This window comes from Bufo bufo, chromosome 2, assembly GCF_905171765.1.
Source record: "Bufo bufo chromosome 2, aBufBuf1.1, whole genome shotgun sequence".
Lineage (NCBI taxonomy): Eukaryota > Metazoa > Chordata > Amphibia > Anura > Bufonidae > Bufo > Bufo bufo.
The window spans coordinates 694,126,003-694,150,863 of record NC_053390.1 but is presented as its reverse complement, the minus strand read 5'-3'; the positions used below and the strand labels follow the sequence as shown (position 1 = coordinate 694,150,863).

At 46.5% G+C, this 24,861-nt stretch overlaps 1 protein-coding gene across 1 annotated transcript in view; it reads left to right on the top strand.

Moving 5' to 3' along the window:
• The window catches only part of AGA (aspartylglucosaminidase), a 37,983-nt gene extending 17,632 nt beyond the window's left edge, over nt 1–20,351 (top strand). The window contains exons 6-9 of the mRNA XM_040418696.1: nt 908–983; nt 2,019–2,126; nt 14,598–14,731; nt 20,077–20,351. Of these exons, the coding sequence (XP_040274630.1) occupies nt 908–983; nt 2,019–2,126; nt 14,598–14,731; nt 20,077–20,177 (419 nt within the window). The 3' untranslated portion in view covers nt 20,178–20,351. The remainder of the gene's footprint in view (nt 1–907; nt 984–2,018; nt 2,127–14,597; nt 14,732–20,076) is intronic.
• The last annotated feature ends 4,510 nt before the right edge of the window (nt 20,352–24,861 follow it).

Sequence of the window (24,861 nt, the reverse complement as noted above, 5' to 3'; positions counted from 1 at the left end):
CCCCTGGGGTCCTTCCCTATGCCCCTGTAGATAAAATGTCACCTGTCCACGGTCCCATTGCTGCTACGTTTCCAGTGCTTCTGGTTCCGCAGGACCAGGAAGCTGCTTAGTCCATTGACCAATCACAGGACTCAGTGGTCTTAGCGGTAGCAGTACATCACTGCTGTGACATAGCATTCCTGCCACTGTGACTGCTGAGGCCTGGGATTGACTGCAGTGGTCATAAGACCATGCCGCTTCCTGGTCATGCAGGGATCTGAAGTGGCAGAGAAGGGCATAGCGGCTGGACCTCGGGAAGGAGAGTGTGCTTTTTTATGTTCTGGGAAACGGAGAAGGACCCAAGTGGTGGGCTCCAAGACTAGACAACACCTTTAATTTATCATATCCTTTTCAGTATAACGTATATAAATAGTAATTAAAGGGGTTTTCTGGGATTTTGATACTGGTTATCTATCCTCAGGATAGGTAATCGGTGTCTGATCAGTGGGGTCTGACACTCGGGACCTCCACCAATCAGCTGTTTGAGAAGGCATCAGCGCTCCTGTGAGCCCTGCAGCCTTCTCGCAGCTTACAAAACACAGCACAGTACATTGTATAGCGGCTGTGCTTGGTATCTCGTTCAGCTTCGTTCCGTAAGCACAGCCGCTATACGATGTACGGTGCTGTGAGAAGGCCGCAGGGCTCACAGGAGTGCTGGTTCCTTCTCAATTAGCTGATCGGCGGGGGTTCTGGATATGAGACGCCCACTGATTAGATACTGATGATAGGTCAAAATCCCAGAAAGACCCTTTAATCAGATCCTATGTAGTATAAAGTATATAAATGGTAATTTATCCGATCCTATATAGTATATAAATATTAATTTACAGATTGTTCCTTTCTGTATGTTCTTTTATTGGGTAACTAGGAATGATTGTAGTTGATGGAAATGGAAATGTTGCCACTGGAACCTCCACAAATGGAGCGTCTCACAAAATCCCTGGGTAAGTAAATATTTCTAGGGTTATTGCAGTAACCTGTTACATCTTTCTCCATTTAATACACTACTTATAGGCGAAGCATGGATATGTCCTACTACTTGTCTTCTGCTGTTTCTGAAACCGGATGGCAAATACCATTTTTACATCGATGACACACCTGTCACTTACAATGAGGAGCACACTGGTAATGAAGATGGTGGAGCCCACATATGTGTCACCTGTGCTACCATCTGGTTTAGTCCTTCTAAATTGGAAGTGGAGAGAGGTTTCTGACCTTAGGCTAGTTTCAAACGGCCATGTGTGGTCTGGGAAAAGCATTCTGTATTTGGAGGCGGATTTCCCAGCTCGACTATGACTCTGCTGACCTGAGTGATCTATGACGATGCGAGTTCCAGCTTCAGCACTGGTCTACTGTCCAGTACTGAAATGATGCTGTGAGTACAGTACATTAGCCCACCATCTGGCTGGAAGTCATGTCATCAGAGATCACTGAGCCACATGGAATCCGGGAATTGTGACCCTCTTAACTGTTTTTTGGGGACTGCACTGCTGTCTGAAACCCACCTAAGTGGTAAATCTGTCAGTCTGTGGGAAGCCTCACCACACATGTCCAGTTTTCTTGCCACTTTTGAAGAGGAGAGGTATGAAAAGTCCCAAATCATAGTACACTTATGAAATGCGCCATAACTTGTACATTTTCATAAGTCCTTGCCAAATTCCCCTCTGTGTGTCTAGATAGACATTAGTAAATAATGGCTTGTATGTTACTAGCCTTTCCTGCTCTTAACTGGATATATTCCAATTCTACAAATAAAGGAGTCTTTTTTTCTTTCTTTTTGGGAGTCCCAGGGTTTATTACTTTCCTGAATTAAGTGGCACAAATGTATTGCATGTCTACAGGAAAATAAGCAGCCATCTAATGGCAACATGTTGTTGGGGGGGCGTCTATGTGGGCAGCAACTTGGAGAGGACTGTTGCTAAAGCCAAACCAAACTATGAAATGCATATAATGTGATAAAAGTTTCTCTTTATGTGTAGACGGGTGGGAGACTCGCCAATGATTGGAGCTGGATCTTATGCAGACAGTTCAGTTGGAGGAGCAGCAGCCACTGGAGATGGGGACACCATGATGCGATTCTTACCAAGGTAGTGTTCTGGGTAGATTAGGGCTGAGTTCACATCAGTCTTCAGCCTTTCCATTCTATAAAGGAGCAGGAGAACGGGAAGGATGAATTCAGCACATGACTGAGCCACACGGAGCCTACAGTTTCCGCTCAGAGGAAGATTTTTCCAGCGGAGACAAACGTTGTGCATGCAGGACTTTTGTCTCCGCTTCAAAAATCTTCCTCTGAGCGGAAACCTAACGGACCCCATTATAGTCTGTGGGGTCCGTAGGCTCTGTTCGGCTCAGTTATGTGCCAAATCCGTCCTTTCCGTTCTGGAAGGGCTAAACGCTGATGTGAACTCGGCCTAACTGAAGAGAATGTCATATAGGAAAGGTTCCTCATGCTTTAAAACTGGATTGTGAACAGACATTTCTCGCCCATTTTCCTTGGGGGACACAGGAAACCATGGGTATAGCTCTGCTCCCTAGGAGGCGTGACACTAAGTGAAAGCTGTAAGCCCCTCCTCCATCAGCTATACCCTCAGCCTGGAGAGAGAGACTGCCAGTTTTTGCTTAGTGTCCAAGGAGGCAAGACACTCCCTGCTTAGGCAGGGTCGCTTTCCTATTTGGGGTTCTGTGCCGATCTGGGGATTCCTCCGCTCCGCTTTTCTCTCCCCACCGTTTTGTCTTTCCTTCAGAGTGGCCTTGCCCAAGGTCTGGGTCTTAGTTCTTTGAAGGGTCAGGTGTCTGCGCTGTCCATTTTGTTTCAGCGCCCACTGGCCCCCCTTGGTCCTGTCAAGACTTTCCTTCAGGGCGTGGCTCACGCGGTTCCTCCGTACCGCCCTGGGACCTGAACCTGGTTCTCTCAGCGCTCCAGGCTTCTCCTTTCGAGCCTCTGCGGACTGTTTCCTTGCGGCTTCTGTCCTGCAAGGTTATTTTCCTTGTAGCCGTCACCTCTCTACGGAGGGTGTCCGAATTGGCTGCACTCTCCTGTCTGGAACCTTTCCTAGTGTTCCACCAGGACAAGGTGGTTCTTCGTCCGGTCCCTTCCTTCCTTCCTAAGGTGGTCTCCACCTTTCATCTGAACGAGGACATCGTTCTCCCCTCCTTGTGTCCTTCCCCTTCCCACCCCCGGGAGAGGAAGCTTCATCGCCTGGACGTTGTCAGGGCGCTGAAGGTTTATCTGGAGGTAACCAGCTCTTTCAGGCGTACTGACTCGCTCTTTGTGGTTCCGGAGGGGTCGCGCAGAGGGATGGCGGCGTCCAAAGTTGCTATCGCCCGTTTTGTCAAGATGGCTGTTACTGAGGCTTATCTCGCCAAGGGCAAGGTTCCGCCCCTTGGTGTTACCGCTCACTCCACTAGAGCGGTCGGGGCTTCCTGGGCTCAGAGGAATCGGGCTTCTACGGAGCAGATTTGCAAGGCGGCCACTTGGTCCTCCTTGCACACCTTCACCAAATTCTACAGGGTGCATACTCATGCGTCGGCTGACGCTGCTTTAGGCCGTCTGGTGTTGCAGGCGGCAGTTGATTGATGCCTCTGGGTGTTGGTCTGGTTGTTCTGGTCCCTCCCTTCTGGGACTGCTCTGGAACGTCCCATGGTTTCCTGTGTCCCCCAAGGAAAATGGGCGAGAAAAGGAGACTTTTGTATAACTTACCAGTAAAGTCTCTCTTTCTCGCTCTTCCTTGGGGGACACAGCACCCGCCCTTCATTTGGGTTTACAGTTGTGGTTCCGGCTTGGTTGCCCCCGTTGGGGCTTGACAGTTCTTTTTTTCCGGTTGGTGGTTATCTTTCACTACTTGGACACGCAACTGGCAGTCTCTCTCTCCAGGCTGTGGGTATAGCTGATGGAGGAGGGGCTTACAGCTTTCACTTAGTGTCACGCCTCCTAGGGAGCAGAGCTATACCCATGGTTTCCTGTGTCCCCCAAGGAAGAGCGAGAAAGAGACTTTACTGGTAAGTTATACAAAAGTCTCCTTTTTATATAAATTGTTCTTTATTGTGATTCCTTTGTAGTAAAGCAATGTCTTTCTGAGAGGAAAAAATTTCATGAATGTATGTGTGTATGCCTTGAGTTTTTGCTCTTAAAGGGGTTGTTTGAAATAATTAAACATCTCAAACAAGCCCTAAAATAAAAAATAAAAATAAAAATCTTATTCTCACCCTTTTTTCCAGCAAAGTTCTCCTTTATCCTGCTGCAGTTAATTTACAAACCGTAACAAAGACATGCCTGGTCTACCACTGAGGACAGTGAATGGCTGTAGTGGTGATTTCCCGGATACCTACATCTCAGTGTCAGTGACGTGCACAGGGTCATGCCTGTAAAAGGCACCTGACTGCATCCAATCACTGTCCTCTCCTCAGCAGTCTACTGCAGAGGACAATGATTGACTGCAGCCATTGTCTTCTGGATACCCGCACATTAGTGTCTTGCCTTTATAAGGCACCTGACCACTGCAGCCAATCACTGTCCTCTCATCAGCAGTCTACCGCAGAGGACAGTGATTGGCTGCAGCCGTTATGTTCTGTATTCCCATACGTCAGTGTCATGCCTGGATAGGCCAACTGACTGATCCAGCCAGTCACTGTGTTCTATGCACCGTGGGCAGGCCCGCAGTGCTTCAGGTTCAGGGCATGAACTGCACCACAGTCGCTCACCTCTGCTGTGAGTAACGGCTGTAGTGGTCTCCTAGTTGGATGCTACAGCCATCGCTCACAGCAGAGAAGAGGGTCTGTTGAACAGCTCATACACTGAATTTGAAGGCCTGTTCCCAGTGCACTACCTGGAGTTGTACTTTAGCATTATGGTGATAAAAAGTTAGTTTTCCATCAATAAGATCTGACAGGCTCCAGTTAACCTGTTCCGGACATAGGGCGTACCGGTCCGCCCGGATTTCCCGATAGTTAAGGACACAGGGCGTACCGGTATGTCCTATGTATTTCTGATCACCGCCGCTCGGAACCCAGTACCTGCTGAAATCAATCAGCAGGCACCCAGGGTCAATGTCCAGGGCCCCCCCCCCCCCCCCCGTTTCGGCGATTGCTGCTAACCGCAGGTCAATTCAGACCTGCGGTTTGCAGTAGTTTCGGGTGGCTTTATTTTATGTTTAACCCCCCCCCCCCCCCCACCACTGCAGCCCTCTGTGTTATGTGCCGGCGGGCGGGAGGGCCGCAATCATCCGCCCTCCCCCTCTCTCAGGATGGCTGAGCGGTTTGCAGTTGCAGTGTCAGCACATTGCTGACACTCTGCTTGAAACGCCTAACATCTGTGCTGGCACAGAGACGTCATGAGTTTAACCCCTTCCATGCCGCTGTGCCTTTTCAGCCCCCGATGGGAGACCCCATCACCCACTGCTCTGCTGTAGCAGCGAGTGATGGTTACCATGGCTGTCCATGGTGCTGATCAGAGGCTGTCCATGGTGCTGATCAGATTTCTGCTAAAGGCAGAAGTCTAATCAGACTTTGTAAAGTGAAAATACAGACATCAGACCCACTGGATCTTCAAGAACCAAGTGGGTCTGGGTCAAAAAAATGTAAAAAAAAAAAAAAAGTGAAAAAAAGTTAAAATAAAAAAACACATTTATCACTGATTAAAAATGAAAAAAATAAAATTCCCTACACATTTTTGATATCACCTCGTCCGTAACGACCGGATCTATAAAACGGTCATGTTACTTTCCCCGCACTGTGAACGCCATAAAAATAAAAAAATAAAAACTATGATGAAATTGAAAATTTTGCCCACCTTACTTCCCAAAAAAGGTAATAAAAGTGATCAAAAAAGTCGTATGTACGCCAAAATAGTATCAATCAAACAGTCACCTCATCCCGCAAAAAATGAGCCCCTACACAATGGCCCAAAAAATAAAAAAAACTATGGCTCTCAGACTATGGAGACACTAAAATATGATATGTATGTATGTGTGTGTGTATGTGTGTATATATATATATATATATATATATATATATATATATATATATATATATATTTTTTTTTTATATTATTGTGTAAAACTTACTTAAATAAATAAAAAAATTATACATATTGGGTATCGCCGCATCCGTAATAATTTGCTCTATAAAAATATTACATGACCTAACCCCTCAGGTGAATATCGTAAAAAATAAAAACGGTGTAAAAAAAGCCTTTTTTTTGTCACCTTACATCACAAAAAGAGTAATAGCAAGCGATCAGAAAGTCATACGCACCCCAAAATAGTGCCAATCAAATTGTCATCTCATCCGCAAAAATCATACCGTACCCAAGATAATCGCCCCAAAACTGAAAAAACTATGGCTCTCAGACTATGGAAACACTAAAACATTATTTTTTTTTGTTTTCAAAAATGAAATCATTGTGTGAAACTTACATAAATAAAAAAACAGCATACATATTAGGTATTGCCGCGTCCGTGGCAACCTGCTCTATAAAAATACCACATGATCTAACCTGTCAGATGAATGTTGTAAATAACAAAAGAAAAACTGTGCCATAACAGCTATTTCTTGTTACCTTGCCTCACAAAAAGTGTAATATAGAGCAACTAAAAATCATATGTACCCTAAACTAGTACCAACAAAAGTGCCACCCTATCCTGTAGTTTCTAAAATGGGGTCACTTTTTTAAAGTTTCTACTCTAGGGGTGCATCAGGGGGGCTTCAAATGGGACATGGTGTAAAAAAACCAGTCCAGCAAAATCTGCCTTCCAAAAACCGTATGGCAATACTTTCCTTCTGCGCCCTGCCATGTGCCCGTACAGCGGTTTACGACCACATATGGGGTGTTTCTGTAAACTACAGAATCAGATCCATAAATATTGAGTTTTGTTTGGCTGTTAACCCTTGCTTTGTAACTGGAAAAAAATTATTAAAATGGAAAATCTGCCAAAAAAGTAAAATTTGGAAATTGTATCTCTATTTTCCATTAATTCTTGTGAAACACCTAAAGGGTTAACAAAGTTTGTAAAATCAGTTTTGAATACCTTGAGGGGTGTAGTTTCTAGAATGGGGTCATTTTTGGGGGGTTTCTATTATGTAAGCTTTACAAAGTGACTTTAGACCTGAACTGGTCCTTAAAAAGTTGGTTTTTGAAAATTTCTGAGAAATTTCAAGATTTGCTTCTAAACTTCTAAGCCTTGTAACATCCCCAAAAAATAAAATATCATTCCCAAAATTATCCAAACATGAAGTAGACATATGGGGAATGTAAAGTAATAACTATTTTTGTAGGTATTACTATGTATTATAGAAGTAGAGAAATTGAAACTTGGAAATTTGCAATTCTTTGAAAATTTTGGGCAAATTTGCTATTTTTTTATAAATAAAACTGAATTTTTTTGACTCCATTTTCTCGCCCAATTCCTTGGGGGACACAGGAAACCATGGGTATAGCTCAACTCCCTAGGAGGCGTGTCACTAAGTGAAAACTGTTAAGCCCCTCCTCCAGCAGCTATACCCTCAGCCTGGAGAGAGAGACTACCAGTTTTTGCTTAGTGTCCAAGGAGGCAAGACACTCCCTGCTTTGCAGGGTTGTTTTTTCTCAATTTTTTTCTTATTTTTTATTTTATTTTGAATTTTTTTATTTTTTACTATTCACAGGGACAACAGAGACGCCTGGACATCTCTGTTTCTCCCGGGGTCGAGCTGCGCCAGTGCCGGTCATCCGCACTGCTGCCTCCCCCACAGAAGACAAGGAGGACCAGGGCAGCCCAGCTCCCCTGCATCCCGCCAGCGTAAGGGTTGCCCGCACGTCAAGCCCCTCTCCAGCTTCCTGCCACTGCGGTACCAGTAGCTGAAGGGGCGACCCTGCTGGAATGGACAAAGGGTGAAGACTTCGGGATGGTGAGAGTGGCTGTTCCAGCCCCCCCCTCCCTTCTGCACCCAAGGCCTCCTTCACCGGTCTAGTATGGCTGAATACAGAAGTTCTGGGGCTACAGTTCACAACAAGAGCCCCCTAAAAACGCCCCACTTCAGGCTAGGTGCCTCTCTTCAGGAGGGCGGTATTACTCCTTTAATCCCTTCTATGCTGGCAGCAGCAGGGGCGGACGTTATCTGGGGCACCCAGGGATCGCAGGCAGGCAAGGCCTGCCACAGCAACATACAACCGGCACCCTTTCACTGCCGGCCGCATCGCGATGGCCGCACAGAAAAATCGCGGCATCGTTCTATCTGCGGGGGCGGAAGTTATCTCTTCTGCGGCGGCCATACCATTTGCATTACAGCGCCGCAGGCCGCCCCCTCCTCCTCTCTACCTCAATCGCGCGTCGGCCGTACATTAGAGAATAGTCGGCATCCACTGCGCCATTACAGTCCGCAGGCCGTCCCTTCCTGTCTCTATCTATATTTAAATCGCGCGCGCGAACGAAGTAGGCGGGGGGCGGGGCTTCGCTTCCCGCTCCTCTAATATCCCGCCTTCTGATCATCTCAAGAGACCAGCAACCGCTGCTGCCGCTTCTCCCCTGATGAGATATTGTGTCGAAGCTGCTCCTTCTGCTGTTTCTTCTGCTGACTGCCCTGAGGTCTTCGCTCTGGTAGGATTGCTAACCCCTTCCTAGTGCCAGCAGCCCCTAGCCTGGACGGCCATCCCCATTCTGCCAACATGTCCGACCCCTCAGGGGCCTCTAGGCCCTGGTATCACGCCTGCACCGCCTGTGAAGCACCCTTTCCACGGGGGCAATCAGACCTGCATTGCTCTGCATGCCAGGCCCCAATACAGGGTCCGCCACTTGCTGTGCCGCCCCCAGTTTTCTTGGATCCACCTGATTGGGCAAGATCCCGGTCCCAGACTGTGGAAAGCCTCACTCATGTCATGGGCTGCCTTGTAAACACACAGCCTGCCATGCAGTCTGCTACACCCCCTGTCGTATCCTCCGGGTCCGCTACTTCTGCCGACCCGTCTGGGTCCCTAGCTCCCAGTGACACCTCCAGGGCCCGGCACCTCCAGAAGCGGTCCAGGGCGGAGTGCGCATCTTCCTCGGATGCATCCCTGTCACCTCCAAGGGTATGGTCTCAGTCGGGCCCCTCCTCCTCACAGGACATGCCCTCAGAGGGAGAATTAGTGGATTCGGATTGGGACATGGACTCGATATTACCGTCCAAGCTAGCCTCTGCTGTGGGCCATCTCATTACCAATATTCGTGACACCTTTAAAATTCACGACGACCCTCCCAGCACTGACAAGGCCGGTGTGTCTTTTTTTCCGCCCCAAGCAGGCGTCTACGGTATTCCCCCTCCACGCCGACTTCTCGTCGGTGGTCTCTAAGGCTTGGTCTCGCCCTGATGCCTGCTTTAGCCCCCCCCCCCCCAACAAGTTGGATATCTGTTATCCCTTCCCGGCGGATTGCATCTCCAATTGGGCGTCTCCGCCTAAAGTCGACCCTCCCGTGGCCCGCTTGTCCAAAAGCACAGCCATTCCTGTGGTGGACGGCTCCTCTCTTCAGTCCACTGAAGACCGGCGCATGGAATCCCTTACAAAGGGCATATTTGCCGCCTCTAGTTCAGCCCTCAGGCCGGTCTTTGCTTCCGCCTGGGCCGGGAAAGCGGTCTCTGAATGGGCTTCCCAGCTGGATCAGGAACTTGATTCGGACGTCTCCATTCAGGACCTCCGTTCTTTAGCCCAGCTCGTTGTTCAGGCAGGGAAATTCATTTGTAAGGCCTCCCTTGATGCGGGTGCCCTCATGGCCCGTTCCTCTGCTCTGGCTGTCTCAGCCAGGAGAGAACTTTGGCTAAAGGTTTGGACGGCGGATGCCGCTTCAAAACGGTCTCTTGCTGGCCTTCCCTTCGCGGGCTCCCCCAGCCTAGGACCAAGAGCACCACTCGAGGCCGTCTTGGTTTCTCTCGTTTTAGGTCCTCCCGCAGGTCCTCCGGCCCTCGACCCGCCACCGGTCAGTCATCCAATTCCTCCCAGGATAGGCGTAAAAAGCCTTTTTTTCGGACTCAACCCTCCTGGCGTAAGTCCCAACCTGCTCGCCCTTCCACGGCCAAGCAGACCCCCGCCTGAAGGTGCGCCCCCACCCACCCGCGTGGGGGGCCGCCTCCTCCTGTTCAGGGACATCTGGCAGACACACGTCTCCGACGCCTGGGCACTCGAGGTTGTGTCTTCCGGATACAAAATCAAGTTCGCGTCCCTCCCTCCGGTTCGCTTCTTTCGCTCCCGTGTCCCGAGGGACCCCCAGTGTGCGGCCGCCTTCTCCGAAGCCTTCTGGTCAAGGGAGTGATTACTCCCGTTCCTCCAAGAGACAGATTCAAGGGGTTCTACTCGAACCTTTTTGTGGTCCCAAAAAAGAATGCTCGGTAAGACCGATATTGGACCTCAAACGGTTAAACCGGTTTCTCCGTCTTCGTCGGTTCAGGATGGAGTCCCTCAGATTCGTGGTGGCTTCTCTGGAAAAAGGGGAGTTTCTGTCGTCTATCCACATCCAGGATGCTTACCTCCACGTCCCGATCGCTCTGTGTCACCAGCGTTTCCTTCGCTTTGCGGTGGGGAACGACCACTATCAATTTGTCGCCCTCCCCTTCGGCCTGGCGACGGCTCCTCGGGTGTTCACCAAGATCCTTGCCCCTGTCCTGGCCTTGCTCCGCTGCAGGGGTGTTTTTATGCTTCCCTACTTGGACGATCTGCTCATCAAGGCGCCCTACTTTTCCCAGACGTCCACCAGCGTGGACCTCACGCTACAAACCCTGGAGCGGTTCGGTTGGATTATCAACCTTCCCAAGTCTTCGCTTACCCCTTCCAGACAACTCCTGGGGATGCTACTGGATACAGAAGCGGCGGAGGTTCGGCTCCCACCGGAAAAGCGTCTGCTCCTTCACCGTTTGGTTCGGACCCTTCTTCTCCACCGCCGTCCGTCCTTCTGGTCCATCATGCGGGTATTGGGACACATGGTGTCCTACTTCGAAGCGATTCCTTTCGCGCAATATCACTCCCGCATCTTCCAGAAGGCAATCCTGTCTGCCTGGGACAAGTCCCCGGAGAGTCTGGACCGGCCCTTCCCCCTACCTCCCCATCCTCGGACCTCCCTCCTCTGGTGGTTACGGACTTCCCTCCAGGGAAAATCCTTTCTGCCGATGACCTGGTTGGTGGTCACTACCAATGCCAGTCTGCAGGGTTGGGGGGGGTGTTTCCTCCCCGATCCGTCCAGGGCACTTGGTCTCCATCGGAGTCCAAACTGCTGATAAACATTCTGGAACTGAGGGCAATTCTCCTATCGCTCCGGCACTGGACTCCACTGCTTCGGGGCCATCCTGTCCGGGTCCAGTCGGATACAAATCATCAAGGGGGCACTCGCAGTGCAGCGGCTATGCAGGAAGTGCCTCACATCCTCCGCTGGGCGGAAACTCATGTTCCGGCCCTGTCGGCAATTTACATCCCGGGGGTGGACAACTGGGCGGCGGACTTCCTCAGCCGGACGACGATCGACCCAGGGCGAGTGGTCTCTGCATCCCGACGTGTTTGAGTCCATTTGCCTCCGTTGGGGTCGTCTGATGTGGATCTCATGGCCTCCAGGTTCAAGCACAAGCTCCCCACCTTCCTGTCCAAGGACCCGAGGGCGTATGGCGCCGACGCTCTTGTTCTTCCGTGGACGGAATTTTCCCTACTGTACGTGTTTCTGCCCCTCCCTTTTCTGCCACGGGTTCTCCGGAAAATCGCGACAGAGGGCATGCCTACGATCCTGATAGCCCCGGATTGGCCTCGCTGGCCTTGGTATGCCGACCTAATACTGCTCCTGGGAGACACGCCTTGGCCGCTGCCTCGAAGAGAAGACCTCCTCTCTCAAGGACCGATCTTCCACCAGCATTTAGGGTCGCTACGTTTATCGGAATGGCTATTGAGACCGCAGTTTTAACGCGATGGGGTTTTTCGGCGGATGTGGTTCGTACCATGATCCACGCACGGAAGCCGGCCTCGTCCAGGATTTACTACCGGACTTGGCGGTCTTACCTGGGTTTTTGCGAAAATCTGGATGTTCATCCTCTTCGTTTTTCCCTTCCCACTGTCTTGTCCTTCTTACAGTCTGGTCTGGACCTGGGTCTGGGTCTGAGCTCGTTAAAGGGTCAGGTCTCGACGCCTTCCATCCTCTTCCAGCGTCCTTTGGCCCCTCTCGGACCTGTCAAAACCTTTATCCAGGGAGTCTCTCACTCTGTTCCCCCGTATCGCTCTCCCATTCTACCCTTGGACCTTAATTTTGTGCTCTCGGTGCTCCAGTCCTCCCCCTTCGAGCCGTTGCGGAGGGTCTCTCTTCGCCTTTTGTCCTGCAAGGTCATTTTCCTTGTAGCCATCACGTCCCTACGACGGGTGTCTGAATTGGCGGCACTTTCTTGCACGGAGCCCCTTTTGGTCTTCCACCAGGATAAGGCGGTTCTCCGTCCGTTCCTTCCTTCCGAAGGTGGTCTCCACCTTTCACCTCAATGAGGACATCGTCCTCCCTTCCCTTTGTCCGTCTCCTCCTCATCCTCGAGGACTGGAGCTTCACCGCCTGGATGTTGTTAGGGCCCTGAAGATTTACCTGGAAGTCACCGGACCCTTTCGGCACACGGACTCTCTCTTTGTGGTTCCGGAAGGTCCGCACAAGGGGTTGGCGGCGTCCAGGGTGTCTATTGCCCGCTTTATCAAGATGGCTATTGCCGAGGCTTACCACGCCAAGGGCAGGGAGACGCCTTTTGGTGTTTCCGCTCATTCTACCAGAGCGGTCGGTGCCTCTTGGGCTCAGAGGCATCGGGCTTGGGCTGAAGAACTGTGTGTAAGGCGGCCACCTGGTCTTCCTTGCACACCTTCACTAAGTTCTACAGGGTGAACACCTCTGCATCGGCGGATGCTGCTTTGGGCCGCCTGATCTTGCAGGTGGTGGTTTCTTGATCCCTCCGGTGGTTTCGCCTTGGGCTGTAGTCCCTCCCCTCTTGGACTGCTCACGAACGTCCCATGGTTTCCTGTGTCCCCCAAGGAATTGTGCGAGAAAACGACATTTTTGTATAACTTACCAGTAAAATCTCTTTCTCACTCTTCCTTGGGGGACACAGCACCCGCCCATTGTTCTGGTTTACCGTAACGGTTTAGTTGCCCCTGTCGGGTAGTTGACTTGTTTGGTTTTACATGGTTGGTCATTGCCTTTCTTTCACTACTTGGACACGCAACTAGTAGTCTCTCTCTCCAGGCTGAGGGTATAGCTGCTGGAGGAGGGGCTTAACAGTTTTCACTTAGTGTCACGCCTCCTAGGGAGTTGAGCTATCGCCATGGTTTCCTGTGTCCCCCCAAGGAAGAGCGAGAAAAAGATTTTACTGGTAAGTTATACAAAAATCTCGTTTTACCAGTGTCATGAAGTACAATATGTGACGAAAAAACTATCTCCGAATGGCCTGGATAAGTAAAAGCATTTTAAAGTTATCAGCACTTAAAGTGACACTGGTCAGATTTGCAAAAAATGGCCTGGTCCTTAAGGTGAAATAAGGCTGTGTCCTTAAAGGGAACCTGTCACCAGTTTTATGGTGTCCTAACTAAGGGCAACATAAATAATGCCATGCTGAGTGACCGTGACGTGGTGCATGATGGGCTCCGATATTTTCCTGACAGGAATATATTGGCAAAAGTCTCAGCTTTTAATCTTCTGCTTGTATGACCAGCTAGTATAGTCAGTGGCATATCCTTTTGGTGCATTTTCTTCAGTGATTTATATAATTGTATTTTCATCCGCACAATGCTCTGGTCTGTGTAGGATGCTTTTGTGGTGCATGTGGACCGCGCTGGCGTCCCCCTTTTGTACGCATTAATTGCTCGGGATGGTCGTTTGCTGCGGTCCACATGCGGTGGGACTGCTCCCCCAATGAGAAACACGCTACAGTGTTTGGAGTTTGAGCAGCTCCCCCATATCTGCCACGATATTTCTGTGGTTCACATGCGGTGGGACTGCTCGCCCAATGAGAAACACGCTACAGTGTTTGGGGTTTGAGCAGTTCCCCCATATTGGCCACTGCAATTCTGTGATTTTGTTTCAACATAAATAAGTGACTGATTCTCTTACCAAAATGCTGGGTCACTTTCTTTAATTGACCCAGTCAATCTGCCAACATCTTGTATTGAAAAGCTCCAGCTCATAATGATGAGTCCTGAATATTCGTGAGCTCCTGACTCTCCCCGCCTACCTGCTGCTGATTGACAGTTTTTTTCCATATGAATCAGCAGCAGGTGGGCAGGGGAGTGGCTATAGCTGTTAATTAAATAAACGCTGGACTCAATGACATCACGCTGGACTCAAATCAGCTCATTAGCATGCGGCATCTTTGTGTGTATATTATGAGGTAACCATCTGTCACACCAGTAAGTGAATACATCTAAGGTACTTTTTAGTAGTTAATGATTGTATATAATTAGTTAGATTATATGCAAATATCCACGACAGGTTCCCTTTAAGGAGTTAAATACACTAGATATGATGATATACCTTTTTGCTTTCTCTGGATCATACTGCAAATTATGGACATTGTCAGTGCAATGATACTTACTGTATACCGATATGTTACAGTTATCAAGCTGTGGAGAACATGAGGATGGGAGCAGACCCCACCATGGCATGTCAGAAGGCTATTGCCAGGATTCAGAAACACGTCCCAATCTTTTTTGGAGCAATCATCTGTGCCAACAAGACAGGAAGTTACGGTAAGGTTATATTTATGTGTGCTGATTCAGACAGATACATTTCTCACATTAAAGTAGGATTAAAGGGTTTGTTGCACAATGGACATTTATCCTGTAGATGGGGATAAAGGTCTAATGCTGTGTGCCCCAATTCACTAGAAGGTGTTCTTAAAGGCTACGGTATGTACACCTTCGGGGACAATTATTTATTTATTTTTTTATGATTGCATTTTACTCATTTTGGGCTAAAAATCTTTTTTTTCAATTGGTCTTTATTAAAAATATTGAGCCATTTTGTCACAAAGGGTTAACCGTTTTTCTAGCTGTGTGAATGGTACTTTCTGCCGGTCATCTAATAACCCTTATCTCTAAATTACTAAAAGGTCATAAACACTTATTTAAGCCACATTCTTATCAGTAAGGTAAGGACTGAGCAATAATGAGTGTTTATAATGTCAGAGAGCAGAGATAAGGAGCCCGTCAGCTCCCCAACTAGAGGAGCAGAAAGAAAGTCCAGAGGCTGCTACTAGAGCATCTCAGCTCTGTACAGAAAAAAAGGACCAATTGAAAAAATGATTTTAGCTCAAAATGAGTTCAATGCAATAATAATAATAATAATTAAAAAAATTTCCACCAAAGGTGTACATAGCCTTTAAGCCCCCTGTTCCCCCTCACTGCTCAACCGCTGTGAGGAAGAGTTTGAATGATGGTGCAGTGGTTGAGAATGTAGGCTTCAGCTGCATTCAGTGTCTATAGGGCTGTCATCAAAGAGCTGAGCACTGTATTCAGCCATCTTATCAGTCCAATGGACATTAAATAGTGTGGAAAGCTGCACGCTGAATCACTAAACCATTGAAAGATCACTGGGGTCATGCAGTGATGATGACCCCCCTTGTATTGATCAGTAGGGGTCCTGGCAATCAGACATTTATTCCTTGTCCTGTGGATAGGAGATGTATGTCTACTGTGGGACAAACCCTTTAATTTTCTTTGTGATAACCAACGGACAGTTCTATACTGGGGCATTGGTCAGAACATGACCAGAATCCTGGTATGTGTAGTTTATTGACAGCATCTATTTGAATACCAGCAAAATGAAATATGAAAATGCCTATTGGTAATGTACCCAGCGTTCCCAGACTTCTGAATGGTAAGTGTGATGTATTAGATTATTTCTACTATATAAGTACATGTTTTGGGAAGAGAATAGTGAAGGGATTATGTAAATTACAAGATGTGCAGCCTGGTTTTCACGTCATGTGTTACAAAGACCACGTTGCCTTTGTTAAAATAAGATTAAGAATACTGAGATTCTGGGCGATATTGAAGGTAATCACTGCAGATCCTCACTGAAGCATAAGTTACTTCAGAGTTAGTTGTCCTGGATTATGAGGCTCAATGCCTTGCAACCTTATGGCTTATATGTTACTTTTGGAGGAAAAGTACTGTAACTCTACTCGTTATCATTATCCTGATATATTGTTTGCAATAGACACAAAACATTATATGTATTTAAAAAAATCACACAGCAGTAGCAGTGCAGCACAACTCTCAGCTGTAAGGGTAAATGCACACGTTCAGGATTTATGTGCGGACAATCTGCACTGCAATTTCAAATTCTCATAGAATACAATATACAAGATCTACGGTGCGGATTTTCTGCACGCAATCCTGATCGTGTGCATTTACCCTAAGGGTGTATTCACATGTGGAAGAAATATCTCCATCTGAATAGGGGTTGTCTTGGCAGCAAGCCCATGGGCCTATATTTATTACTCCACCTATGCTAGTTTTCTTCCATCACATATTCACAACTTATGCTAAAAGCCCCTCTTACACAAAAATGTAGCTCCTTTTTAGAACTGTTGCTCCCCGCTCGCCATTCTTCCATAAATAGATTTCTGCAAACCCCATCCAGTTTAAAGAAATTTCTGCAACTAATCTGCTGCTTGTGAATTTATAATAAAAATCTGACATCCACTTTAGATCTCGTGCCAGTGTTGAATATTATATTGAGCTCTAAAAGCTGGCAGTATAATCCTAGCAATAGTCAGACAGGTGACGTCAGAAAGCATTGGCAGAGTGGGGGGAGCAGTAGACTGTGGGGCTCGGACAGTATGTAATGGGGCATGTGTTAGCTGCTGAATAGCTTTATTTAAAATGTTTTAGTTTTTTTTCTTCTTGAAACACAAGCACAATCGAGTCCATTGCTACCTCTGAACACTTCTCCGAACATTTGTGAAGTTACACACTTAAAAGAGACCTGTTAGCACCTGCAGGCCCAGTGTATACAAGAGATGACCGGGTACATTGTCATTAAGCAGTGTCAAATATCGAACTCATGTTTTAATTAAAACTTGGTATTAGGCTTCCAGCCTGGTTTTCTCCACCCCAGCCAACATTTGGTATCCTCCCTGCACACAGTTCATACTGGGACCCCCCTTCCCAGACAAGCTGCACATTTTCCAATATCCTTATGGCACCTGCAGGAGATTGGGCAGCGTAAAGATGCTGACAGGCCACTTTAATGGATTGCTATGACCAAGGGATGGAGTCTCAAAAGAAAAGTTGAACTCAAGTCCCTTTCACCGTAGAGCTCTGTAATAAGTTCCCTTTAAATCTTCAGCAATCCCTACTACAAATTGCCCAGTGGAATGATAGAGCGTGGCCTTTAAATCTAGCTTTGTTTTACATAAAAAATATAGAAAGGCCTGAAACTTCAAATTAATCAGAGATCAGTCATTGTGCAGGATGTCTCATTAGTAAGGTTTAGAGTACAATTTACCGATCAAGGAGACTTATTAGATTACACTGCTTATATCGTACTTTGATCTTTTGCTTCCCACAGATTTGTGTGTGCCAGATTAGACTCGGAGAAGCTCGTTACTCTTTAATCATTAAATTGGCTTTCCAAGATTCAGATATTGATAACTTGTCCAAGGATCAGTCATCAATATCAGATTTTTAGGGGTCCGACACATGGGACCGCCCACCAATCAGCTGTTTGAGAAGGTTGTGGTGATTTGAGGAACGATGCAGCCTCCTCATCATTGCTTACTGAGGAAAGAGCTGTCTATTGGATAGCGGCCATGCCTGGTATTGCAGCTAAGACCTATTCACCTGAATGGGACTGAGCTGTGCCTGGTCCACGTGACTAAGGAACGCGGTGCATGCGCGGTCTGCCCTCCTTCACTTTGTGGGCTCCTTCACTTTACTGTAAGCCACCATTCTAAAATATTGTCTGCACGTTGCCGCTCAGTCTGGGTCTGTATGTGCAATATCCATCCCCTTTGGAGGAAATCAGATTATCACCGGACTGTTAGAAACTGGCCCTTTGCAAGTGGTAATGAGATGTTTCTTGGATTGTACAATCAAGCCCCATGGAAATGCATACACCCTAGACATGGGGGCACCTCCCACAACAGGGGTCCAGGAGCTTTTCAGCTAGAATACCAGAGGAGGAATATTTTATATCATAAGACATAACTTGTCTGTAATAATTGTGTTCCTTTATAATGTGGGTATTGCAGGGAGTCGACATCTCATCCCTGACAGCCAGCATTCCCAGATAATGAGCATCTCACATTGTGGGACCCCTACACCGGTCATATTTGGTATTAAGACGATTGTCATGGACTATATGTTATTAAAACATGTTGGGTTTCAGATATCCATTAGTGTGGGCAGGAAGAAAAGTTGTATTGATATTTCATGTTTGCTAGGGAGGGAGAGAGTAGGAGCATGCACATGTAATGAAGGCCTTCCCAGAAGGCTGGGTCAAGAATGGGAGGGAGACCCCTCTCAGTTCCACCCTCTGCCAAATGGGGCTAAAAATTAGGGATTTTGAACCTTTTGTTGACACAATTTTGGGATCTGATCAACATCGGGTTGTGTTCCACATTCTCCCGTCCCCGGTACCAGAAAGGACTCTTATCAAGCAAATTGCTAAATATTAAGGATCTTTCTATTTTTATAACTGTTTTTGCATGTCTGTGTATGTCTGTTATTTATTTTTATTTTTGTAACTTAAGTACTGCACATTTTTAGTACATTAAAGCACATCTTTAATTGTTTTGCCTTGTGCCTTGAACGAGCCCAGTAACCTCCATATTTAAATGTATGAATGCGGTTTGCATTATCATGTATTTGCTATTAGTGTGGCTAGTGCTACTGCGAGCCTGCTTGCGAGTGGGGTGCTGTGGGGTTTTCTATGAACCCCTAATTAATTGGTATATTAATTTAAACATCATAGGTGGCACCTAGTTGGGGTGCATGAAAGGCCTGTGTGTACTGACATAAGAGATTGAGTGCATGAAAGAGATCTACTATTGGCAGTCGCACCCAGGTCACATGACAGGGTGGTCCCCGTACGTGATACAACTTCTTTAAAGGGGTTCTCCGGGAATTAAGAAAATGAAAATACCTAAATATGACTTTATAAATATAAATATATTCCCAAATACCTTTCATTAGCTATATTAGTTCGTTTTGTCTAGGGAGCAATTATTAAGAGAAATAAAATGGCCGCCCTCCTATTAGTACACACAATACCTGTCCTGATCACACAGGAGGACAAGTTACTTCACAACACCGAGCTAAAGAGCTGCCTCATCCACCTTTCTGCTCTGCTGGTCAGGGATTATGATCCTGAATACAGATGATAAGATCTTCAGCTGAATCTCTGTAGGAAAGGAGCTCATTAGGAGACATGAAGTACAGAGACGATGGACAGGACAGACTGTGGTAATGGAGACTGCATACAAGTGCTGCTGCTCATTACTCACATCTTCACCATCGTCTCTGTACTTCGTCTCCTCATGAACTCTATTCCTACAGAGATTCAGCTGAAGCTCAAATTAAACTGTATTCAGGATCATAACCCCTGACAAGTAGATCAGAGAGGAGGATGAAGCAGCTCTTTAGCTCAGTGTTGTGAAGTAACTTGTCCTGCTGTGTTATCAGGACAAGTTTTGGGTGTACTAATAGGACAGCAGCCATTTTGTTTCTAATAATGATTGCTCCCTAGTCAAAACGAGCCATTATAACTATAACTATAACTAATGAAAGGTATTTGGGAATATATTTATAATAAAGTATTCTTTAAGTATTTTCATTTTCTTAATTCCCGGAGAACCCCTTTTAAGATATCACACTTTTACTGGAATAGATTGTGAGTTGTATTTTAATGGCATTCAGCATGTTTCATGCTGTAAAGTCATTTAATAGAACAACAAATCATTTGTTTTACAAGTCAAGCAAGTTTTGGTGAATAGGTTTTGTACAATTTTACAGTGTTCTTGAGCTGTTATTTGTTTTGTGCTTTAAATACGGTAAATAGATTAACACTTTCTTTGGTCTCCTTATAGGTGCTGCCTGCAGTAAAGCTCCAGGCTTCACTCAGTTTCACTACTCCATATATAAACCTGGCCTGTCTCAGCCTCTGGAAGAGATGGTGGATTGTCTATAGCTTAAACTGGGTTTGTCTCCTGTAATGCAAAGCACTTTTGCAAAACTTAACACGCTATAGTTGCCTCATGTGTACTTTCTTCATGTGTACTATGTGTGCATTTGAGAACTGTACGTATATTGCAATGAAGACCAGAAAATCAACTGCAAGACTAATAAAAGAAAATAAATGATATTACTGTTTCGTATGTTACTTTATTATGAGCAGTATTTCTGCAGGTGCTCTACCTTTTAGGGCCTATTCACACGATCCTATGGTTGCCGTTAGAGATGAGCGAAATTTTCAAAAATTAGATTCTGACGCTTTGCTGAATTATTAAAAAAGAAATTGATTAATTCGCCACAATGTACATGACTGTGCATCGCAGAAACATGCATAGCTAGTCCGTTGTGGTAGTTAAACAGTTACTCTTACACTCAGTTCACACTTCTTTTATTTGGTCAGTTACGGGTCAAAAACGGATCAAATAACTAAATTGGGAACTCAGCATTACAGGTCAATGTTAGGTATAAAGCACTTAACCGTGCAGTGGCCCAAAATTGTACTATAGTGTTAAAGAGCGCTTCCTTCCCACATAGATCGCTAGAGAACCTGCTCTGTTACACGCAGATAGAAGTAGCAGGCCCATGAGTGGAGAAGGGTGTCAGCAGTAAGTTTATGTTGACATCACTGTTTTTCTCCTTCTTCTGAACCGTCAGAACAACCCCAAAATAAACGGATCCTGTATTTTGAGCATCCGCCTTCACACGGTCAGTAATTGATCAGTTTTGTTAAGGCTAAAAAATTCCTATGGTCAGTATTTGGTCAGTTTTTTGCATGAATATTTGATTGGCAAAAACAGGAGTGGGTCCAAAACAGAAATAACAACATATTATGGAAATATTTTCATGTCTTCTGTGTTTTCGACCAACTCCTGCTTTTGGCTTCCAAATTATGAGCATATCCTAATGCAAAATAGGGACCGTGTGATAGAGGCTTTATGGATGCTCCAAAGACAGGGTCTGTTGTGTTTTTTTCATTTTTCCATCCTGAAAGATCAGAAGGGTAAAATAAATGGTGATGTCAACAAAGCCAAACAGGGACACTAGTAGCCCATTACAGAGGGGGGAGGATGACGATCACATGAGGAGTCAACATAGTGGCCCAGTCAAAGTGGTGAGGGGGGCAACAGCATGAGGAGTCAACACATTGACCCAGTGACAGAGTGGAGAGGGTGGCAACCACATAACGAGTCAACATAGTGGCCCAGTCACAGAGTGGGGAGGGTGGCTGAAGTGGTGGAGCCTTGACTGCTGGAGGATAGGTGCAGGCCACTGGGAGAGTCAGAGGTTGCTGTTTTAGACTGTACAGTAACATTAGTGCCATGGTTTTCCCAGACCACTTTATGGTGTTGATGCAGGGCTGTGGTGCCAGCATTGGCACCCTAGCCATGCTTCACCTTCTGCCCACAGATTCTACAAACAGGAACACTGACATCCTCTGGCGAGTATGGCATTTTCCCCCCATCACTGCCTCTTTGAACCAGTGTACTTTTAGTTGTTTCCAGACAGGTAGGATCCCGAGTAGCAGATGGTCTACCACTAGCACGTTTGGCTCCAGACCTCACACTGCTGCCACCCTGCTGACTTATGGCCACGCTACCACCCTGCTGGCTCAGACTAGGGCTGGGCGATATGGCCTAAAATCTATATCGCAATATAATTTGAAGCATGTGCGATATAATGATACATCGCGATATAATATTTTCTTCTGTATGTATACAAATGATAAAACGTTTCAGGAAATTTTTAAGATGTGTATTGTGCAATAGACCTTTTTCAAAACCATGTAAAGATGAAGTGTTAGTAAAACACAAAATTGTTTAAAATAAAGTGCAAATTTTGCCATTTGCCATCATCCATGTCCCCCAGCCAGCCCCATGCTATTGCCATTTGCCATCATTCATGTCCCCCAGCCAGCGCAATCAGCCCCATGCCATTGCCACCATCATCATCCATGTCCTCCAGCCAGTGCCATCAGCCCCATGCCATTGCCATCATCCATCTCCCCCAGCCAGCACCATCAGTCCTATGCTATTGCCACCATCATCATGTCCCACAGCCAGCGCCATCAGCTCCATGCCATAGCCATCCACTGCCCACCCCCCGGTATATTCGGGCCCCTGCTAAAATACTTACCTTTCCTGCAGGGTGCGTGGCTGGCTGATAGAGTCCACAGGAGACGGACCGCGTCTTCTTCCTAGCATGCACTGGGAGGGATCTGATGTCACACACAGCGTCAGCCAGCACGCTGACTATGTGTGCACGCAAGGCCCTGGCCAGTGCAGCGCGGTGCAGAGTCGGGAGGCTACGGAGCGGTGAGTGAGAAGCTTCTTCAATTCAATACCGCTCCGTGGTCATCTATCGCGATATGGCAATATAGACAAAATATATATCGTTGCCCGAATTTATATAGTTCATATCGTTTATATCGCCCACCCCTAGCTCAGACGCTGCCTCACGTGCAAGCTGCCACCCTCATCCCCTTATGATGATAAAGCCCCCTCCCACGTGTGATCAGCCACATAATTTTCCACTACTGTCTGCAGGTCACTGTCACCCTCACCAGTCTCAGGGCTGCATGCCTGACCGCTCGCAACACCTGCTCCAATGCGACTCTCATCGTCGCTACTTGCCCGTCTACCGGAGGAAGCAGTGGATCTCTCCCCCACATCTTGGCTGGGCAGTAGTTGCTGACTGTCCTCAGTAAGCTCATTCTCGCTGAAAAGCGGAGCAGAGCCGACGGCATACAATACTTCCCAAGCAGAAGGAACATAAACTGAAAGAGGCAGGTTCAGGACAGGTGGGGGCACAGAGCCAACTAAGCTTGGTGTCAGAGTAACCCACTGACCGCTGGGGGTGTCTGATGTCAGCTGAGACGATGTTGAAGACAGAGTGAACCATTTAAGGACAGCTGGGTTGCTGGTCCAAACATGCCCGCTAATTGATACTGGCAGCTCTGGCCTGCCACTACCACCCCCTTCTTCTGCTGCTATTTCTGCCAGCTCCAGAAACCTTTTTGCCACTGCCAGTTTCCTTAGAAGGCCCTAGCACCTGTCCGTCGGGCACACTGTACTGTAACTGTACGTGTAAAATAGCCGTAGTGCCAGGCCACAATTTATATGCAGTCTCCATTACCACAGTCCTGTCGGTCCTCTCTGTACTTCAACTGTCTCGACATGAACTCCATTTCAACAGAGATTCAGCGGAGACCAAATAACTGAAGTGTGAACTTGGCCTAACCTGTCCTGCTGCTGTGTAATTAGGAAAGGTTTTGTGTGTACTAATAGGACGGCAGACATTTTATCTCCCCTGATCATTGCTCCTAGACAAAATTAGCCATTATAAGTAATGAAAGGTATTTGGGAATATATTTCTAATAAATTTAATATTTAAGCATTTTCATTTTCTTGTTTACAAGAGAACCTCTGTAAAGCTACTTTCATACTAGCGTTTCTATTTTCCGGTATTGAGATCCATCATAGGATCTCAATACCAGAGAAAAACGCTTCTGTTTTGTCCCCATTCGTTGTCAATGGGGACAAAACGTAACTGAACAGAATGAAATGCTCCAAAAAACATTCCGTTCCAACCGCAGAAAGCTGCGGTTTTCTTTCCGTCATGCGATGTTAAAGATAATACAACCGGCTCCGTTCAGAACGGATGCAGATGGTTGTATTATCCGTAACTGAAGCGTTTTTTGCTGAGCCCTGCCGGATTCAGCGAAACTCTAGTGTGAAAGTAGTACCAAAACAGGCCGACTGGCCCAAGAAAAACCCCAATGAAATGCACATCCACTAGATATTGAAACAATATATAGATTTTATTGGACTACAAAGACACACAAACATGATTAAAAATTGTATACAATATATCTTGTGCTGGTACAGAATGTGACCAAACACCAACGCAGCTCCCACCTAAGACCATAAATATGGGCACAATGTATGTAGTCCACACAAACAATATCCAAAGATATAAAGCAAAAAATACACCCTAGATGGCAAATAATAATATGACCTCAAAACACCTGGTACCTGAATGAAATCAAAGATGTGAGGACTAGCAAGGTGGGCTTTATGACGCTAGTGTGAAAGTGGCCTAAGGCAACCACAGATTGGGCAGAAAGATGGAGTCTCAAAAAGAGGAAAAGTTGAATTCAAGTCCCTTTCACCGTAGAGCTCTGTAATAAGTTCCCTTCAAATCTTCAGCAATCCCTACTACAAATTGCCCAGTGGAATGATAGAGCGTGGCATTTATATCTAGCTTTGTTTTACATTAAAAATATAGAAAGGCCTGAAACTTCAAAGCAATCAGAGATCAGTCATTGTGCAGGATGTCTCATTAGTAAGGTTTAGAGTACAATTTACCGATCAATAAGACTTATTAGCTTACACTGCTTATATCGTACTTTGATCTTTTACTTACCACAGATTTGTGTGTGCCAGATTAGACTCGGAGAAGCTCGTTACTCTTTAATCATTAAGAAACCAGATTATTTTTTTTTTTTAAGTTACTGGAATAGATTGTGAGTTGTATTTTAATGGCATTCAGCATGTTTCATGCTGTAAGGTCATTTCATATAACAACAAATCATTTGTTTTACAAGTCAAGCACGTTTTGGTTTTGTACAATCTCACAGTGTT